Raw genomic sequence first — 22852 nt, 5'->3', positions numbered from 1 at the left:
GTCAACAAAATATGGAAAAAACTTTCGGACAACATCTACGGGTTGTATATATATATATATATATATATATATATATATATATATATATATATATATATATATATATATATATATATATATATATATATATATATATATATATATATATATATATATATATATATATATATATATATATATATAGTAGGGTGTGACATCCGCCCACTATATTCTAAAAAAGATCTTTTCATATTCTTAAAACTTTCTATTGGCTCTCACAAGCAACTCAGTTAAATTTTTTCAAAACTTTATTGGATTTAGGGGGAGCACAAGACCCTTAAACGCTTACCGGGTCCCTAATATTTGCGAAAAAAAAGTTTTCTAAAAGTATGTCATGTTGAATCTCAAAAGAAGCAAAATTCTATAAAAATTTTAAAAACAATGATCATTTTATTAAAAAATTATTATTTCACAGTTTATTGCAGAAAAAAAACTTTTATAACTAAAAATGAAATCAGTATATTTTTTTGATAACAATTACCACAAAAATCTTAATAAATTTTTTATAAAATGATTGTTATTTTTAAAACTTTTATAGAATTTCGCTTCTTTTAAGACCCAAGATGACATACTTTTGAAAAACTTTTTTTTTTCCAAATATTAGGGACCTGTTAAGTGTTCAAGGGTTTTGTGCTCCCCCTAAATCCAATAAAATTTTGAAAAAATTTAACCAAGTTGCTTGTGAGAACCAAAAGAAAGTTTTAAGAATATGAAAAAATCTCTTTTAGAATATAAGGGGCAGCTGGGACACTCTAATACATATAAACCCTCGGAATTAGGGTTAGCATTCCGCAATGCTGACCTAACTGCCGACCTCAAAGTGTTTGATGTCAGCAAAAATTCACCGACCTTGCTTGCATGTTTTATGGTAACCCCTTTATGTTAAATTTTTTTTGCCAACCTTATGCCGACCTCTAACAGTTCAAGGTCGGCAATTTATTGCCGACCTCACTATTCCTAATTCCGAGGGTTATATATATATATATATACATATATATATATATATATATATATATATATATATATATATATATATATATATATATATATATATATATATATATTAATTGTAATAGAATGCAGGCATTTTGAAAACTATTACAACAATTAAAAATTTCACAATAAAAGTGAAAATTATATTAAAATAATTTTTTTTCTCTTTTCCTCTGATTTACTCCCAACAAGTCTGTAAGCAACCACCATTTAGTAAGTGCCCAAGGTTGATATTTGACCCGGGCCAGGATTGATAAAATATAGCTAGGGCCGGGGCCTGGTTTGTGACTGGGGTTACATTTACACATCCTAAAGTGTACTTTTTTAATTCAAAATTCATGTTATATTATTTATATATATGCATATATAAACATCATTATGATCAACATGATCATCGTAATCATCATTATTATCATGATGATGATAATGATCATCATTATCATAAGCATTATCATTATTATCATCATCATCATTATCATGATCATCATCATCATCATCTTCTGTTGATGTTGATAAGCTTTAAGAAGAAGAAAATGCTCTAGATTATTTATAATAGAGAAACAATATAACAGAGGAAGGCATGATGATGATGATCATCACCATCATCATTATCATCATCAGGTATTAGCCTTCCCCCTTTTTGCTGTTTCTCTAATATAAACAATCTAGAGCATTCTTTTTTCTTAAAGCTCATTCATACAATATGTAAGGCACTTCAAGATTTTTTACTTCTATCACTACCATTTTCTACTGAAGATGTTACCTCACTACATATTGATACCTGAAAATTACTTTAATCTTTCCTAACAAACAGTGTTCAATACATTGCTTTTTCTAATCTGTCTAAGATTATGTCTTCTTTTCTTGTCTTGCTAGTGTCACACCACACATCTGTCTGATCATTTTCTCTTTCAGCAAATACTACACCATATAAATACTAAAGTTTATATAACAATGAAAGGATATTGTATGACAGCATCTAAATAAATGGCAAACATATATGTTTATATCCATAATATATATGCATAAATTGCATCTTGGAAGCTTTTATTCCTGATGGAATAAAAGTTTAGAAGCTTTTATTACTTCCCTTCAATATTAAGTCAAGCCTCATTCTACTCCACATTTTTCATTATTTCGAGCAGATGCGTTATTAAACTGTAATCATTTTTATCTTTTTTACAAGAACATCTCTCTTAAGAACAAATGTCATTTAATTATTGCAAGAACCTAATGTAAACAAGTCTTGTCTGATGTTAAGCTCTGTTATTCTCAGTTTACTAAATCTTTTATCTTATATTAGATGTTAGGTTCTAGAGACTTTCGGTTAGTTCTCATTAACTAAAGTAAGTCTAACATTTAATCTCTAATTCATGGGTCTAATTTTTTTACTTCTCCCCAGGATAAAGCAAGAGGATAAAGAGTTATTTCAAAGAAATTTTATTCTAATTTGACTCTTGAATATAATGGCCATACTCATCCTGACAGTAAAACAGATTAACCCATTGTGAAACATCGAAATCACTCTGGCTTCCGATGCTAAAGTTAATTCTCAATCAAACACTTCTACAGTTTGTGCTCCAGACAAGATTTTCATCATGGTCTTAAAAAAAGATTTTCCAGAACTCTCTTTATTTTTCACTTTTAAAAAGTGCTGAATAAGTACTTTCAATTTTTAAAAACTCTAGAAAACACTTTGATCCACTATCCTACGTCTTCACTCTGTTATTAAAACTCTAGAAAACACTTTGACCCACTATCCTACGTCTTCACTCTGTTATTAAAACTCTAGAAAACACTTTGACCTTTCCCACTATCCTACGATTAGTCTTCACTCTGTTATTAGTTTCTTTATATAAAAGTTTTGAGGTTATTTAATTATTTTTTTTTAACTGCAGTAGTAAAGTTATTCTTGAAGGCCTACCCTCTTCTTAATTTCAAATAGCTTTAAGGGTACCACAAGGTTCTATCTTTGCTCCTGAATTGCTTCTTATCTACAATAATGATCTTCACGAAATCTAAAGGGGCTCTATTTGCTGACAACACAACCTTATACTTTTGTCTTGACAAAAAATCTTCACTTTTTAATTGCTTAGAACAAGCAGCCAATTTTAAATCTGATCTCTGTAACAGCCTAAGGCTTTCAGTGGCATATGGATTTAAATTCTGGACTTTGAATCCACAATATTTGTTAGGCAACAAAACTCATTTATTTACTGCAAAAAAATATTGCAATATTGTTGGCATTCCTGTATTGACAAATAACAATCCTCTTACTCTCAGACAAAGTCTAAAAGCACATTGTAAATGTAATTAGACCTGCTTTATCTGCCTTGACCTACTCTCCCATTGTTGTAAGGTTGCATTTCTTTTTTTTTTTCTACAAATATAATCATGGTCAATGCTCAAACGAGCTATTCTCTCTATAACAATAAACCAAAACTCATTCTTGATAGTTTTTTATTAAACAATTAACATTCTTTTACTGTATCCCTTCATGCTATAAAAACTTTTACTAATCCAATTTTTTTCTTTGCACATCAAATAAACCTTATAACTATTAGTCATGCTCATATTTTTCTTTTATATAGAAAATACAACTTTTCAAGTCTTCAGTAAACCCTTTCCTAGTATTTTTACTTATTCTCTATTCATAAGTAAATCATAACTTAATAATGGTTGCTTGCAACCTTGTTGGAAGTAAATTAGACTTATATATATATACTAATGTATGCCAGTATTTAATAAATAGGAAATGTAAGCATAAAATTATATTAAAATATATAAAATGTATTTTAATATAATTTATAAAATAAATAAAATATATTAAGTATTATAAACTTTTTTCTAGCCTTGGCTATCAAACCCTGCTAAATCTTATAATTTTGCTGGGGCCGGGGCTGAGGTCAGGTTTGCAAAAAGTCTAATTTTTAGAGGGGGCTCTGGTCACTTACTACCACTATTAAGTTGGGAGTTACTAGAAAAAAAGAATAGAGGTATAGATCAAGGAAATGATTGACAGAAGACTTGAAAAGTTGAAGGTTGCATGATTTAGGAAAACATGAAGATGAGAGAGAGTTTCAAAGCTTTGAAATAAAAGTTTTCAGACCATGCAGAGACAGTTAAGTGAAAATAATGAAACTTTTCTGAATTATGAGTCAAGCGAGATAAAGTTTTAGTTGATGGAACTAGAGATAATAGCTCCTTTGAGAAGAGACCATGATAGTATTGGTAGAAAAGCGGGTGCAACTACACTTACAATGCATTTTTGGATCTTGTCTAGAAGAGAAAGAGCATCATTAGTAGAACCAGCCCAAATATGACAACAGTGTTCCATACAGGGGTGAATAAGAGATTTGTATAGGTAGAGAATGGAATCAGGAGAGCAAAAACGGTGAGCACGATAAAGAGAAGCAAGAGAAGCAAATTAATGTATAAAATATATAATTCATTACATAAAATAAAAATTATTATTCAATAATTTAGAGCATAATAATTTTATACTTTATCAGTTAAAAATTTTATATTTTATCAATATAATTTAGAGTTTTATAACTTTGTTTATCAGTTAGCCCAATCTATTCAAAAACATTTGCATTTCAATTGGCGGTCTTTTTATTTTTTTTATTAATTGTTTTTTGCAAAAACTGTGCCGTTTAAAAAGCATTGCAGTTTATTATGCAATTAATTATTTTTTTTGATTTCAAACTCAAACTTTATCTTTTTTATTCTATTTTTTTTATACAAAACAATTATACTTTTGCAAGAGCCGTAAATTGCTCCCATAAACCATTTTAGGGAAGTGTGGTTGAGACCAAAAGCTCTCGCTTTCTGCCAAGGCCTTTATATATATATATATATCCTTTATATATATATATACTTTATTTATACAGATTTTCAATAAATGTGATGGGGATATTATACCATTCTTCTTTTAGAACATTCCAAAGCTCATTTACATTCTTTGGCAAACTTTCCATCTTCTTTTTAAGTAGTCCCAAACATGTTCAATTATATTAAAATCAGGGCTCTGAGGAGGCCAAGGCATGATTTAAAGCACTCCCTCCTCATCCAGATTCAAAAATAATTTTTGACTAATTTGCAAGTATGTTTAGCATCATTATGTTGTTGTAGGATAAAATAATCCATGATCAGTTGTTGTCCAGAAGGCACAGTATGATTATGTAAAATATTTTTATAGTTTTCACCTGTAAGCTTTTCTGTTATTCTAATAATATCCTACCCCTGTTGTTGAAATACACCCCAAACTTGAATATTCTCTCCACCATGTTTAATAGTTGATGCTAGACATTCATGATAGTGGTGTTGTGGTAGAGCGCTCGCCTCATAAGCTAGAAGTTCCGAGTTCAATCCCCACCACTTCCCTGGTAGTATCGCACTCAACTTGTTTCTCCGTGCAGCAGCCTTGTTTGTCGAGGTTTGTGTTTCGGAGTTATAGAGTTGAGAGAGGGTTGTAACCACAAAAAGTAGCCTCCTCAACTTTAGTGGCCCTCTCGGCCTTGGGGAGGTGAATAATTTAAAGAAAAAAAAATATGGCTCCTTCAATGGATCTCCTTTCTTCGCCTAACATACTGACGTCTATTTGTCCCAAATATTTGAAATTTAGACTCGTCTGTAAACAATACCTTGTCCCATTGATTTTTCTGCCACTCTTTGTGCTCTCTGGCAAACTTTAATCTCTTTTCTTTATTACCTTTGCATAGTAAAGGTTTTTTAATAGCTACACAGCCTTTTAATCAAGATTTTATTAAAGATTGTCGCAGTGTAGATGTATGTACTAAAGTTCCACTAGCTCTTTTAAGATCTTGAACTAGTTCTGCGCTTACTTTCTTGCGATTTTTCATAGCACTGTTGATTTTAAAAACTATTCATCACATAGGCTTAACTTCTTGGGACAACCAGACTTCTTTTTATCCACTAAACCACCAGTTTCATTATATTTTTTAACTATTTTTTGAACTGAGGCTCGCGAAAAATTCACACGATTGGCTATTTTAACTTGACTATAGCCCTCTTCATGTAAAACAATGATACGATTTCTGTTATTTATTGATATCTTTGGCATTTTATTAGTACTAAAATTATATTATTACCAAATATATATGTACAGTTAGTACAAACTTTTTGACCAGGTTTGATCTTAAGTTGATTTGCTACTGATGTTGACTAAAATTATATCATTATAACACAATCCTTTGATAATGTTTTTCTTGTGGACTTTAAATAGATCACAACAATACTTTTGAAGTGCTTCATATCGAGAAACATAGGCTTTTTCATGGTGAAAACATATCTCCTCATTTGGTTCGAAAGTGTATCCTATCCTTTCAATTAAAACTTCAATATCTTTTAGTCCTAATCTTTCTATCAAAATCTTTATTTAAAACTCAAACAAAATATTTCTAATCTTAAAATATTAAAATCAAGAATTAAACATGTAACATTATAATCATAAAAAAAACTTTTTTATATTTTTCCAGTAATAAAATCAGTAAAAATGAAACCTCAAGTACAAATGTGATTAAAACTGTCTAAAATGCAACCAATAATATACAAAAGTAAAAAAAAATTGACACAGCTTGTCTATTGGTATTGAACTAAAGCACATTAAAGATTAAATCAGTCAAAAACACCTGCAAAAATAGATAATTTGGATGAAAAACTATTACCGTAAATAACTTCAGGTGATCATCTATTTTATTTAAAAAATTATGATCTGCTAAAAATCAAAAAAATCTACTGTAAGCTCCAGATACTCAAATTTTGCTGATTTTGGTCAATATTTATTCAATTATAACTTTTAAATGGTTTGGTCAATCAAGCTAAAACTTTCGGGATTGTGTTTTTTTCATAAAAGCTGTGTGTTGTCAAAATTTGAAGCAAATTTCAGTATATATATATATATATATATATATATATATATATATATATATATATATATATATATATATATATATATATATATATATATATATATATATATATATATATATATATATATATATATATATATATATATATATATATATATATATATATATATATATATATATATATATATATATATATATATATATATATATATATATATATATATATATATATATATATATATATATATATATATATATATATATATATATATATATATATATATATATATATATATATATATATATATATATATATAGAACCCTTAGATGTTGTCCGAAAGTTTTTTCCATATTTTGTTGACAAAAAGTAAAAATTAAAATGCAAGACCAGAATTTTGTTTTTTTAATAATGATAGACTGCCTGCCCCAACCAAACCCTCAGTCGATGTAGCAGCACTCCCTTGCGGGTCAGGCTATTTGTCAGTCGATGTAGCAGCACTCCCTTGCAAGTCAGGCTATTTGTCAGTCGATGTAGCAGCACTCCCTTGCGAGTCAGGCTATTTGTCAGTCGATGTAGCAGCACTCCCTTGCGAGTCAGGCTATAAGATAGTCGATGTAGCAACACTCCGCGCATGATTTACAGTAAAAAAAATAAAAATAAAAACATTTTATTAAAAAAAATAAAAATAAAAACATTTTATTTTTATTTGCGTTTTTGTGGTTTTTTTATAAAACAATTAATTTGTAATTAAATTAATGGTTTTGACTATCGTCCAACACGAAAATGTTGGACGAAGGTCAAAAGTAATTAAAAGTGACGTATGTGTTGGCGTAAGAATCACTTTTTTCCTCCCGCTCTTCCCAAAGCCAACAAACTATAGATCTATATATATATATATATATATATATATATATATATATATATATATATATATATATATATATATATATATATATATATATATATATATGTATGTATATATATATATATGTATATATATATATATATATGTATATATATATATATGTATATATATATATATATATATGTATATATATATATATATAAAAATTTATTTATTTATATATTTATATATATATACGGTAATAGTTTTTATGGTATATATACGATTATATATACGGTAACAGTTTTTCACCCAAATTATAGGTGTAAATTTTTAATTTTTACCTGAATAAATATAATCAGTTTTCACTAAAATAGCATTATCAGTGTATTAAGTTAATTTATTTGATATGATTTTATAACATGTACTTGTTTAATTTTATGGATATGATATAATTATAATAATATAATTTTCACATGGTTATAATTTGAGTGTAAAATACTTCAATTGCTTCAAGAGTTTGTATTAAAATCTAAATATGCACAGTATTTTCTGGATTTTATTATTTTAGTTTTTAATATTGCAAGAACCAAAAACTAAAAAATTTTGTGTATGCAGAAATAGTTATATGTAGAAATAATTTATTGGTTGCATTTTAGACAGTTTTAATCACATTTGTACTTGAGGTTTCATTTTTACTGATTTTATTACTGGAAAAATAAAAAAATGTTTTTTTTTAGACTATAATGTTACATGTTTAATCCTCGATTTTAATATTTTTAGATTAGTAAAAAATCTCAGAAACATGTTGACTGAGTTTTAAATAAAGATTTTGATAGAAAGATTAAGACTAAAAGATATTGAAGTTTTAATTGAAAAGATAGGATACACTTTCGAACCAAATGAGGAGATATGTTTTCACCATGAAAAAGCCTATATTTCTAGATATGAAGCACTTCAAAAACATTTTTGTGATCCATTTAAAGTCCACAAAAAAAACGTTATCAAAGGATTGTGTTATAATGATATAATTTTAGTCAACATCAGTAGCAAATCAACTTAAAATCAAACCTGGTTAAAAAGTTTGTAATAACTGTATGAATAAATTCAAACTTGAAAAAATTACAGAAATTAGTCAAGATGAAGCTGCTGAAGAGGATTTTAGTTGTTCAGACCTTTTTTAGATTTTAGTTGTTCAGACCTTTCTTCTTCTTTCAGACAGTTCTTAATTAGAGTGTCTTTATTGGAAATATCTCAATTCAAAAATGTAAGCAAGCGCGACAATTATGACAAAAAGTATGACAAACCTAGTAGCGTCAGCATTATGTATAGACCCAAAAGATATAGAATCAGAAAAAGAGCAAAAATGTATAAGCTGTAATGATTTAGAGAAACCGTTATATGCAATAAAAAATAAAATGAAAATAAGATTGAAGGAAGAAAATGTTCAACTAATAACACAAACTTCTGACAGTTGGTCAATTGAAAAAACTTCCAAAACATTTTCAGTTTCAGAATATCTCATTAAGAAAGCTTGAATGTTGAAAAAACAAAAAAGGAATACTTGCTAAACCTGAGGCAGAAATAGGGCAGCCTTTGGAAGATATTGTTGAACAAAAAGTTGCTGAAATGTATGAATCTAAAGAGTTTATGAGACACTGTCCAGGAAAAAAAGACTTTGTTTCTGTGCGTATAAATAATGTAAAAGTTCATAAACAAAAATGTTTAATATAAATTCGATTAAAGGAACTTTATCTTGAGTTAAAGATTCAACAAACTCTGTGAACTAAGGCTGAAGTGATGCATCACAAATGACAGTAGTAGAAGTCACTCAGTTTGCGTAAATAATAATTTAATATATCACAAAGATTTGATGAAAGTATGTGTTTGTAATATAGATAGTTGAAGCTGCATATTTTATCTATGTTCAACCTGCCCCAGTAAAGTAAATTTGAAGACTTACTTGGAAAATGTGTTTGAAAATAATGATTTTGATTTTGACAATCATATCACATACAAACAATGGGTGTCAACTGACCGAACTGCACTTGTCACAGTCCAAACAAGCACTATTGAGTTTATTAAAAAGTGAAACTTGGTATGACCTTGTCACTACCATTTTATCAAAGAAGCACAATCCTCCTACTTATCAAAAAGAACATTAGTTCAACAACTTGTCTTATTCTTATGGATTTTGCAGAGAACTATAGTTTTGTGCAAGATGCTTTACAAGTATTTGCTGTTTATTACAAAGATGAAAAAAATCAACTCAAATGTGAATGCTATTGGACAATTTCTGACTATCTTCGCCATGACCAAACAACAGTTCATTATTTTCTCACAAACTTACTCCCAATGATCAAAATCAAACTACACACAATCAATAAAGTAAAATACTTCAGTGATTGTGCTGTGTCACAGTAGAAAAATTTTAAATGTCTGTTAAACCTAATGTACCATCTTAAAGATCAAAATATAAATGCTGAGCATCACTTCTTTGCTACATCCCATGGCAAAAGTCCATGTGATGTAGCAAAGAAGTGAATAGGAGGAAATATAAAAAGAGAAGCAGTAAAAGCGAGTCTATGACCAGCAAATGCAAACCAGATTCTTACACCAAATGAACTGTTTACATGGGCTGAAAAAAACATTAAAGGTTTTAACATATTTTACATTTCAAGTGATGATATCAATAACCATGAAACTTATTTTAACCTAAAAAACAATATAAAGAGACGAGCACAGTCTAAGGCAAAAGAAGCTATCACAGTTTTGTACCAGGCGGAAAGAAAAAACTCTTGGACAATGAAACAACATTAATAACATTCAGAAAGACAGTCTTAATTTTAGTTTTGGGGTTCCCGTCTGATACTTTGACTATAACTGTTAATCAAAAATGTAGAACTAGCTTGGTTAAACTGGATAATTTAACATATATTATGCAAGCTGCTTTTGTTTGGCTTGATTTCTGTGATTTAATTTCTAAATATTTGAAAAATGAGATTCACAATAATTATTTCTCTGTGTTTTAACTAAAAAAGATACTGTTTTAAACAGGAAATTGGGGCTTGTCTTTAGGGGCTCTGAGGGGGCTCTAGAATAGTAATTAAAATTTGTTAAAAAAATTTTTTATAATAAACACAAACACTAGAATGGGCAAAAAAAAAAAATATATATATATATATATATATATATATATATATATATATATATACATATATATATATATATATATATATATATATATATATATATATATATATACATATATATATATATATATATATATATATATATATAAATATATATATATATATATATATATATATATATATATATATATATATATATATATATATATTATCAAAGTATTTTAAATGAAAAAATACAACTTTATAATCTTTATAATATTATTTGTATTTTTTCATTTAAAATATTTTAATATTATTTGATCTATTTTTTTAAAAAAAGATATTGATCACTCTTAAACAGACAAGAGTTGGATTTTGACTAGCAAAGAATAACTAGGTTTTTAAGTATTTCTTAAATGTATGTTGCTTAGCGTTTTCACTTGTGTTACATAAAAATATAAAAAAGTTTAAAGTCTGTTTTGAGCATATTATTTATATACAGTTAGAACGCGTTTGCTAAGAATTTAATGCATCAATGTTTTACGTTATTGAAAAATGTTTTACATTTAAACATTTTTACGAATGTAAAATGTTTAAATGTAAAACATTTAAACCATTTAATTTTTAACATATACATTTAATTCATAAAAATGTCAATCCCGCAAACATCAAATGTCAATCCTGCAAATATCAAATGTCAATCCCACAACCATTTACATTTTAAAGAAATTCTATTGTTTTTGTGCAATGTTTGTTTTATTATTAATCTCATAATCCCTACATTACTTAAAAAAGATAGAACACAAAATTTACGCTACTTGCGACAGTAATAAATAGTTTTTATTATATTGTTAATGAATTACCTGTTAAAAAAATTTTAAATTTAAAGTTATAACTTTATTGATTTATTTAAAAAGTGTTATAAAAATACCAATTAAGTTAGATATGTAAAAAAATCATTCATCACAAAGAATCTGCTAGGCAAAAAGTTGCATCAAAGATAGTAGAAGAAATTTTAACCTATGCAACAAGAATACTATCTATGCAATGAGAAAAGCAAAAAAACTTAATAAGAAGTATTGAGTTTCATGTTGTTGAATAATTTTTATGCCTGTGTGGCCAAGTGGTTAGCTTAAAGAGTTTCTGAAGCAATGCTCCCTGCTTCGAATCCTACTACTGAAATCTTTGAGTAGCCATACTGCAGTGGTTAGCGTGCTTGCCTCAGAAGCTAGAGATCCCAGGTTCAATGCTTCCTCTGGGCAAGTTTTATAACATTGGTATAGAAGGAGGAATGAAATTCCTTTTAAATGCTCTTTGGTGATGCTCTGTGATAAGACCGTAAAGACTTCTTGGGGAACCTAAAATTAAAAAAAAAAAAATAAGAAGCTAAAAAAGAGACTATCAAACAATATTATTAAGTCTTTAATACACGAGAAAATTGTAACAGCAAACATTTTTCAAACTGCATATAAAGTTGCAAAAGGAAATCAGATCTTTAATAATTTTGAAATGGAAGAACTGATCTTCAAGAATTTATTGGTGTTGAAATGGGTAGTATTTTTTGTTTTACAAAAGTATGCATTTACATTGTCAATCATATAGGTAAAAAATGGTGCTCTCTATTGCAAATTTGCTTCAGTGTCTGCACAGAATCTCCGTTTTCATGGAGTTTTACTCTGCAATAAAAATTCCAAAAATAATTTGGCAATTGATCTGAATGCCTTTTACATAAAACTAAAAGAGTCAATTGGGCATTTCCAAAAAATCATGCACGGAAACTCATATATGTTTTGTCTATTACTTTAATAATGATAAAACTGGCGATCTTCTATTTGCTCTCATTTATTTCTAACCTATATAAATATTTTGTAAACAAAAAATGGTATACATTAGTAATGTTAACAAATAATAAATTAAGTTTGAAACAGAATCACGCACAGAATAGAAAAATTCGTTTAAATTAATTAAAGTTCATTTATCTAGTAACTTTAGTTACTAGATAAATAAACTTTAATCCCTCAAAAAATATAAACTTTAGTGTTATATATATTTTTTAAATTATATTTTAAACATTAGTAAAGTTTCATAACATAACCTTATATTTTAAACATTAGTAAAGTTTCATAACATAACATTTCCTATCATAAGCAAGGTTTTTGAATCTTTAATTAACAAACACTTAATTTCTCATCTTGAATCTAATAACTTACTTTCTGACCATCAATATGGACTTCGATCTTCTCGTTCTACAGCTGATTTGCTAACAGTAATAACTGACAGGTTTTATCGTGCGTTAGATGAAGGTGGAGAGGTTAAGGCCATCGCTCTTGACATTTCAAAAGCGTTTGATAAAGTTTGGCATGCTGGTCTTCTCCATAAGCTTTCTTCTTATGGTGTATCCGGCAACATCTTTAAGATCATTGAATCCTTCCTTTCCAATCGTAGCATAAAAGTTGTCCTCGATGGACAACACTCTTCTTCTTATTCTGTAACTTCAGGGGTTCCTCAAGGTTCTATCCTTGGCCCTATACTCTTTTTAATTTACATTAACGATCTTCCAGATATTCTCACATCTAAGGTGGCATTGTTTGCTGATGATACTACCATTTATTCTTGTCGTGATAAGAAACCAACACCCTCTGATTGCCTGGAGGGGGCATTTGAGCTTGAAAAGGATCTCACTTATGCTACAGCATGGGGCTCACAGTGGCTGGTGAACTTTAATTCAGATAAAACCCAATTTTTTTCAGCCAATCGTTATCGCAATAATTTAGATCTTCCTATATTTATGAATGGTGATGTACTCGATGAGTCACCTACTCTTCATCTTCTAGGATTAACTCTTACTTCCAATCTTTCTTGGAAACCATATATCAAATCGGTTGCAAAATTAGCATCTGCTAAGGTTGCATCTCTTTATCGAGCTCGCCACTTTCTTACTCTGGATTCTATTCTCTACCTCTATAAATCTCAAATCCGGCCTTGTATGGAATACTGTTGCCATATCTGGGGCGGATCTTCTAATGATGCCCTTTCTCTTTTAGACAAGGTGCAAAAACGCATTGTAAACATAGTTGGACCTGCTCTTGCAGCCAACCTTCAACCATTATCACATCGTCGTAATGTTGCTTCTCTTTCTCTTTTCTACAAATACTATAATGGGCACTGCTCGAAAGAGCTAGCGTCTCTTGTGCCATCTACTAAAATTCATTCTCGTGTTACTCGTCATTCAATTAAGTGTCATCCTTTTTATGTGACTGTTCCTAAGTGCTCCAAAAACGCTTATTCGTCTAGTTTTTTTCCTCGAACATCAGCTCTTTGGAATTCGCTTCCTTCATCTTGCTTTCTTGATTCATATAATTTGCAATCTTTTAAATCGTCCGTCAATCGTTATCTTGCTCTACAATCTTCATCTTTTCTCTTACAGTAACTTCCAACTTAAATTAGTGGCTGCTTGCAGCCTTGTTGGAAGCGAAGATGTTTAAAAAAAAAGTTTTCCAGAAAGTTACAGGATTGCACTATGTATCATAGAGTCACAGCAATCATTCAAATGCAGTTCATGAATGATCATGCACGGAAGTCACGCACGGAAGTTGCAAATTAGTAAGTTTCATGTAGATATTTTTAAGAAAATAAATTACTTGTGAGTATTTTAAGTGAAATATTATACTTCTACGACTCATATTTAGTATATTTTCAATGAGAAATGGCAGTTATCAATTATTTCTAGCTAAAGTATAGCGTTTTGAAAATTGTTTTTTTATTTTCAAACAGTGGCGATATTTTGCAAAAAAATAAAATGATCAAAATATATATTTTTAATTTATTCAGGTAGCCTAAAATATGATAAAAATATTTTTGTTATAAAAGTTTTTCAAGAAAATCATAATAGTTTGCATATTGCTCTAAGTCTCATCTCTTAATTGCTAAAACAAAGAAAAATAAAAAATCACGCACAGAAATGGAAATTCCCAATTGAGAAAAGGTTGCCTGCTGACAAAGATGTTAAATTAACTCAATGCACTCACATTTTAAACCAAACAAAATGGCAAGAAAAAATTAACACTTAAGTGAAATTTAGAGAAACTGATATAAGAAATCTGTCAATAACACTACAATTAAATAAAAGATAATAGATTCATATATTTTGTGAATAACTTGTAGAAAAAACATATAAAAATTTAGTTTATTTGGTATACGCTTTTCATACCATCCTCATTTTCTCAAGTGAATGCGAATGATTTTTTTCGCAGATGAATCTGATCATCAGCTGTGGTATCTTTGGAGAAAAGACTCATTCCATCGCTTATGTGTTGCATATAATAATGCACTTCGCTTGATATTAAACAAGCCACCATGGAACAGTGCAAGTGAATTATTTTTGAAACATGGTGCCCATTCACTTAATGTTGTAATTCGCAAGCAACAATACTCCTCACTGTTACTGCTGCAGAATAGTGAGAACTTCGTCATAAAAGCTTTTGTTAACTCAGACAGGTTTTTGCTGTCTCCACTGATGTTTAAATGGAGAGCTGAGTTATATTTATAACACTTTAATTTCTTATCTTTATTTTATTTTTTTATTTTTTTTCTTGGGTTTTGTTTATGTTCAAGTGCATTAGTCTTTGTTTTATTCTAATCTACTTTATTTTACCCATTGTATATTTATTATATTGGGCCTTGAGCCTGTCAATAAACTTTGACTGATTGATTGATTGATATACATATATACATATATATATATATATATATATATATATATATATATATATATATATATATATATAAATATATATGTATATATATATATATATATATATATATATATATATATATATATATATATATATATATATATATATATATATATATATATATATATATGTATATATATATATATATATATATATATATATATATGTATATATATATATATACATATATAGATACATATATATATATAGTCATATATATATATATATATATATATATATATATATATATATATGTATATATATATATATACATATATAGATACATATATATATATAGTCATATATATATATATATATATATATATATATATATATATATATATATATATATATATATATACATATATATATATATATATTTATATTTATATATATATACATGTATAGATATGTATGTGTATATATATATATATATATATATATATATATATATATATATATATATATATATACATACATATATATTTACACTTTCCTACATAGACTTTCAATACGATGATTAAACTATCTATATCTTGATTCAATGTAATCCCAAAAATGTTTACCTTTAGAGGAATAAATTAACATTACCAAAAATTGATTCTGTTATTGAACCCTGAGGCACATTGAAAACAACGATTCTAATCTCATTATTGGTTTACGAGCAGATATGTAGGATAACAACAGTTTAAGGCTTTCATTAGAAAACCAATAAGCACTTAACACTAAGCTAAAACAAGTCAAGAGAGATCCATAAATATAGAACCAACAACAACGACTTTATCCAAAAATTGCTGCGTCTTTTTCAGTAAATTAAATAGCCTGTGTTGTGCACTGTAAAATAATGTACACAACAGTTTTTCCCTTTTAGGTCCAATAAACACCATATTTAGAGTGTTTATTGAGCCTTACATCGCATTTAGAGTGTTTATTGAGATTTATAATTTGGATTTAAGGGTAGATTTAACATGTGTTTAAACTGAGTTTCGACATTTAAACATTTATTTATCTAAAAAACTTACTTTTTCTTGAAGTTCTTTGAGCCTAAGGAAGCAGCTGTCATAATTTTCTTGAAGTTCTTTATGGTTTATAAGCAACAAATCATGTTGATTTTGTAGACTTGCAGTTTTTTCCTTTAATTCTTTAAGGTCACTAAAATATAAATTGTTTTGTATTTGGATAAATTTATTACCTTGAACAAAAATTTCAAAAACATAAAAAACAGATTTTAGACTTTGGTGAGTGGTAAAGTTCAAAAAACATATGGTACAAATCCAGACATTGAAGAAGAAAATTAAAATGATTAACAAATAAAAAACTAAAACAAAAATGTTAAAGGTTCTTTATTTGTTTATGTAACTCTAAATTTAATTCACAGATAACCCAAGTTAACTAATGCATATCTATACAAAAAAAATATAAATTAAAAATCCAATTAAACCCCTGAATAATACTTATAAGGCACAATTAATGAACTATATTAATGAATTTATTTAAATTAATAATTCATTTTAGTATATTCAAAAGAAATACTGTTACAGGCAGGTTTCCGAAATAATCTGTAAATTTATAAATGGATCTGTTTTTTGACGATACTGTTGTTTAAGACTAGTTTAAAAAAGCAAAATATATGTTTAAAAAGTAACTTGGATGGAATTCCTTCTGTACTTACAGACTGCAATAAATCATTTTATATTTAGTTATTGCAAACCTTCTGAATGCCCTAAAGTAACTGAGTTAAACAAAACAGGGTTTTAGAGCCAGAACTGGAGCTACCAAAAAACTGGTGTTTTTAAAAGGAGCAGAGCCGAAGCTAGGCTGAGGCAATCTAAAATCTAAGCCAGCTGGAATCAAAATGGCATTTAAAAAAACAAATACATCAAAATGTAAAATTTTAAAATCCAAAACAAGCCATTTGGGTAGAATGAAATCCTTTGATTTGTTTCACTCAAAAAATTTCAAAACTAAAAAAAACTTTAAAATGTCACTAGTGACATTTTAAAGTTTAATTAAAAATTAAAATTAAAATATAATTAAAGATTTTAAGATCTTTTAAGATAACAAGGAATAATTGAAAAGATAGTAAAGAAATAAGTTTCATTAAAAATGTTTGCCAGTAGAGAATTCCACCTAGCTACAAGCCAATTAGTTTAAAGTTTTGCTTTCATTACTGGATATATATATATATATATATATATATATATATATATATATATATATATATATATATATTTATATATATATTTATATATATATATATATTTATATATATATATATATATAGAGAGAGAGAGAGAGAGTTGCAAAAAAAACCGTTTTTTTTTTATTGTGTTTTTTTTGTGTTTTTTGTGTTTTTTTTGTTTTTTTAGATTAAAAAAAATTATTTACTTTTATTTAATTTCTATTTTTATTATAAATGTAATACAATATATAATAGTAACATGATATATGATAAATATATAGTAAATCACTTGAAAAATTTATTTTTAATTAACAAAAGACTCTGTATTCTGGCTTTCTTGTTCATTAAGGTCTTCTATTGTAAAGTCAAATCCGTATTCTTCAGAGTCACTTGATACCTCTGACTCTAAACTCTGTGAAGTATCATTGTCCAGAAAAAATTCTTGGCTTTGACTTGTTGATAATTCTGCATTACATTTTAGATTTTTGAGTTATAAGTTATGTGATATAAATACTAATTTTGAAGCTCTGTCATTTGTTAATCTATTCCGTTTTTGATTGTGGATCCAAGATTGTCTACTAAATGATCTTTCGACTGCAGCACTTGTTGGTGGAAGTAATAAAATTTTACTTGCAATATTTGATAGTATTGGAGCACAAGAACAACATATTCCCTTCCACCAACTTACAGGAGATGAATGTTTTACTGAAACCCATATAAAAGGTTTTGCAAAAAGTCCTTCGTTTGATCTATAATCAGCTATCTCACCCAAAATTTTGTCATCAAATTCTTTAATAGAAGAATCCATTTTTCCTAATTTATGTAGCGTTTCAATGGCATCAATCTAAAGAAGATGTTTTAAATAAGGCATCTTAATTCATTTTAAATATAATTTCCTTTTTTTTCAATTAATTTAAATGAGGATTAAATTCTGAAAATACTCACCATTTCATCTCCAGAGATATGACATTCTTTATAACGTGGATCCACTAAATTTGCAGCAAGATGAATGTTTCGAATGTGAAATTTCCGTCTTTTGGCAATTATTTCCATCATAGCATTTTCCTCGCTTTTTAGAATTGGACTGCAAAGGATATTGTCCTGAAAAGACTTTTCTAAATCTGAAAATGATTTTGCAACAATGGAGAGACTTAATTTATCTCCTTCAACTGCTGCAATGGCTATGGCTATTGGTTTTAATAACTTGATAAACCCATCCACTTTATCCCAGAACACTTCTGACAACAATAGGTTTTGAATAGGCTTAGCAAGAGATTTTGCTTCATCGTCAATAGCTAATCCCCGTAGTGCTAATCTGTTGTTATGAAGACTTTCCATACAATGTATAATTGAAGCCCATCTGAAGAATATATTTATTTATAATTAAATATTTATTTGCCTAATGTTATTTCCATACTAAGTATTATGATTTATAATGTAATATAAATTTTTTTTAAATTTATAATAATACTTTTTATGTTTTATTTTTTATGTTTTTATGTTTAATTTTATTATAAAATTAATTTTTAATAAACCTAGTTGTTACTGGAAGCTTTAGTGATTGTTGAATGATTTGTCCTGATTTCTGCTGATGTTGTTTTAACAAAGCTGATAAAATTTGAGAGTTCTTTATCCCTTTTACCACCATTGTGCAATTTCTTTGGGAATCTGCTATTGATTTCAAGGTACTCGCATCAGTAAAAATTAAATTTAAGGTATGTGCCAGGCATCCACAAGGATATATGTGAGGAAATTCAGTAACTATTAGTTGCCATGCTTTTTTCATATTGGCTGCATTATCAGAACAAACACCAAGAACTTTCATAGGTCCAACATCGCATATTATTTTTTTAACTATATTTGCCATATATTCGCCAGTATGACTTTCTGCGCCTAAATAAAGAGTTATACGTTTAATAATTATAATAAACTATAAAAATTTAAATATTTTTGAAAAACTTTACAACTTTGGAGAATATAAAATAAAACTTGCTATCTGACAATTCTGAAGACATGATAACTAAAATTAATCTAAAAAGACTACCTGTTTCTATGCTGGTCCAAAATATAGGTTGAGGTACCGTTACAACAAAATTAATGATTCCTTCATTCCTGTAAATAGTAAAATTTATCTTTATTACTGATTTTTATTATTTATGAATTATACACATGAAGTTAGAATGCACCTAAATTATATATGTGTAGCTTACATTGTTACATAATTTTGTTATATAACGTTTAAAAGTATCTAGGTATTGGATACTCCTATACTAGTGCACAAATCAGAACGTAGATAAATAGTCCTACTATTTTAAATCATATTTTCCTTGCCTGATATTGCTCCACCCATCACACAAAATTGCTACACTTAAAGCAGTTCCCACAAGTTCTTTAACGGTAGTTGAGGTTTCATTATAAACCCTTTCAAGTAGGGAATTAGACAACATATCACGGTTAGGTAATTTAAATGCAGGTCTCAATTTTGCAAAGCTGTCTATCCATAGTTTATTTTTAAAAACTCATAATGAGCACTTAGTACCATAGACAGCGCGTGCTAAATCCATTTGCGATTCATCCTGTAAAAACATGAAATTTACAAAAATTGTTATTACAAAAATTACTTATGTACTAAATAAAGTTTGCTAAATATTTGAAAGTATTAAATATTCTAAATATAATTCTTACTATTTGTTCATTAGTCATTTTGTCTGAGAAAATGTAGGATGCAATTTTATTTTTCTGAGGTGTGAATGGAACTCTTGTTGAAGAATGCAATCATTTCAAGGGAGGCTTATCTGAATTGGTTTTATTTGGCTTACAGTCTCCAAACTTAGGGGTTGTAGACCTGCGTTGGTTTCCACAACAGCTTGGGGTTCGAAAGAAGGACTCAATTGGAAATTGCAATATAGCAGATGATAAACATATTTTTTTCTTTTTTACCATACATTGAATAGGTAAGTTTTCAGGAATATCTTCTTCCATCATTAGTTCAGTTTGAACTTTCTTTTGTTTGAAAGGCATATCGTTCAAATATTTGTTTTTTATTTGATCTCCACATTTCATACATTTTGCAATGTGCTCGGTCATTCGAGTGCCATTTTTTGATAGCTTTAAGCTGCAAAATTTCCATATAACTTGTTGAATTTTAGAACCTCCAGATTCTAAAGGTGCCTCATTGAACAATGTAGCTACAAAACATTTTTTTCTGCCTGGCATTTTTTTTTAAATAAATATAAACAATATTTTTAAAATTGTTTAATATTAAGTTTTTTTCATTAGTTATACAAACTTAGTTATTGTGTTATTTTTATTACAAAAGTAAATAAAACATTAAAGTAAATTTTATATAACTGTTGGTTCATTTTTGTATTTTGCAATGCAGTGATATTTCATTCATTTTTATGAATGAAATAACACTGCTGAAATAACATTTTTATTTCATTCATTCAGTAGTGTTATACTTACAATTAACTAGTAGCTACTAGTATAGTTTTTTTGAGATATATTAAAAAAATTACTTAATTTTTTTTTTAATATTTAATACTGTTATTTTTTTAAATATGCATTTTATTTAACAGAAAACATTCATATTTTGAAGGTTTAATGCCTCTGAAACTGTTTCAAGTATTATTAATATCTTAAATTTAATAAATACTAAAAAAATAAAAAATAAAAAAACTATAAAAAACAGTTTTTGAGAAGAAAAAAACCGTTTTTTTTGGGTTGCAACTCTATAAATTTGTAAGAAATATTATATAGGGTAAAATACATTACATTTAATAAAAAACATGTATATTTTTATGTTTTACTGACACTTTAACTTTTTAAAGTAAAATTGATATATAAAATTTAATGGACACCTAAAAAAAACAAAAAAAACCATTAAAAATATGTTTTTAGGACAGGCCTTTTTTTTTTGCAAAAAAAAATTATAAAAAAAACGCGCATGTTTTTTTTGAGTTGCAACTCTCTCTCTCTCTCTCTCTCTCTCTCTCTCTATATATATATATATATATATATATATATATATATATATATATATATATATATATATATATATATATATATATATATATATATATATATATATATATATATATATATATATATATGTAAAATATATATATATATATATATATATATATATATATATATATATATATATATATATATGTAGAAGATAAAAGTTAGATAAGTGTTTTTTACTAATTTATATATATATATATATATATATATATATATATATATATATATATATATATATATATATATATATATATATATATGTTAATAAATTGGTTGAAAAAACAGCAACTGATTTATCATTATCTATGCAGATTTGGTATCAGCAAATGCCAAACAGTAACTGCAAGTGTAGATAATGTAGACGATATGTATTTACCACAGGATGTACATATGAATAAAGCAAAGCAGCTTTTTTCATAATTTTTTCATAAATTTACATAATTTTTTATAATGTTAGTATAAAAAGGTGTCACCATTTTTATACTAACATTAGGCTGATGCACTACGAGGAGGTAACGAATAATTTTATGAATTTTTATTAAATGTTAAAAAAAAAAATGGATTGAATGCAATCATATTGTTTTGAAATTTGAATGAAATGAATGAACGGATTGACAAGAGAGAAATTGATTTTAAAGATTGACAAAAGATATTAATTTCACCTCAAAAAGTATTGTTACATAATTAAAAAACCCTTCTGGTAAACCCATGATAGACTTTCATATTGGTCTATAAAAACTAAATATAAAAAAAATAATACAACTAAGGATAATTGTACAACTAATCAAATATTATTTTCTGTTAAAATCAAAACACATTCAAAATAATCCTTTAGAAAAACAAATTTGTATATATCAGCATGTAACAAAAGTTGCATATATTAGCATGTAACAATTGTTATATCTCTGTTATTACAACAATTGTTACAACTCTGATGCTAATATCAGAGTTGTAAAATAACTAGGCTATCCTACTATTAGTAGGATAG

At 27.1% G+C, this 22852-nt stretch overlaps 2 protein-coding genes across 2 annotated transcripts in view; both read right to left on the bottom strand.

Annotated features, from left to right (window-relative positions):
• LOC100197343 (repetitive organellar protein) overlaps positions 1-22852 on the bottom strand; it is an 84836-nt gene that overhangs the window by 47088 nt on the left and 14896 nt on the right. The window contains exon 3 of the mRNA XM_065820749.1: positions 16679-16808. Within this exon, the coding sequence (XP_065676821.1) occupies positions 16679-16808 (130 nt within the window). The remainder of the gene's footprint in view (positions 1-16678; positions 16809-22852) is intronic.
• LOC136092470 (uncharacterized) lies at positions 18648-19964 on the bottom strand. Its single transcript, XM_065820750.1, has 3 exons — positions 19883-19964; positions 19374-19731; positions 18648-19198 (listed from the first exon to the last, which is right to left on the bottom strand). Exons 2-3 carry the CDS (start codon positions 19703-19705, stop codon positions 18763-18765), a joined length of 768 nt encoding a protein of 255 aa, XP_065676822.1. The 5' UTR covers positions 19706-19731; positions 19883-19964; the 3' UTR covers positions 18648-18762.

Source organism: Hydra vulgaris, chromosome 15 (assembly GCF_038396675.1).
Source record: "Hydra vulgaris chromosome 15, alternate assembly HydraT2T_AEP".
NCBI lineage: Eukaryota > Metazoa > Cnidaria > Hydrozoa > Anthoathecata > Hydridae > Hydra > Hydra vulgaris.
Note: the sequence above shows the minus strand (reverse complement) of the source record. Positions and strands in the feature narration are given on the sequence as shown.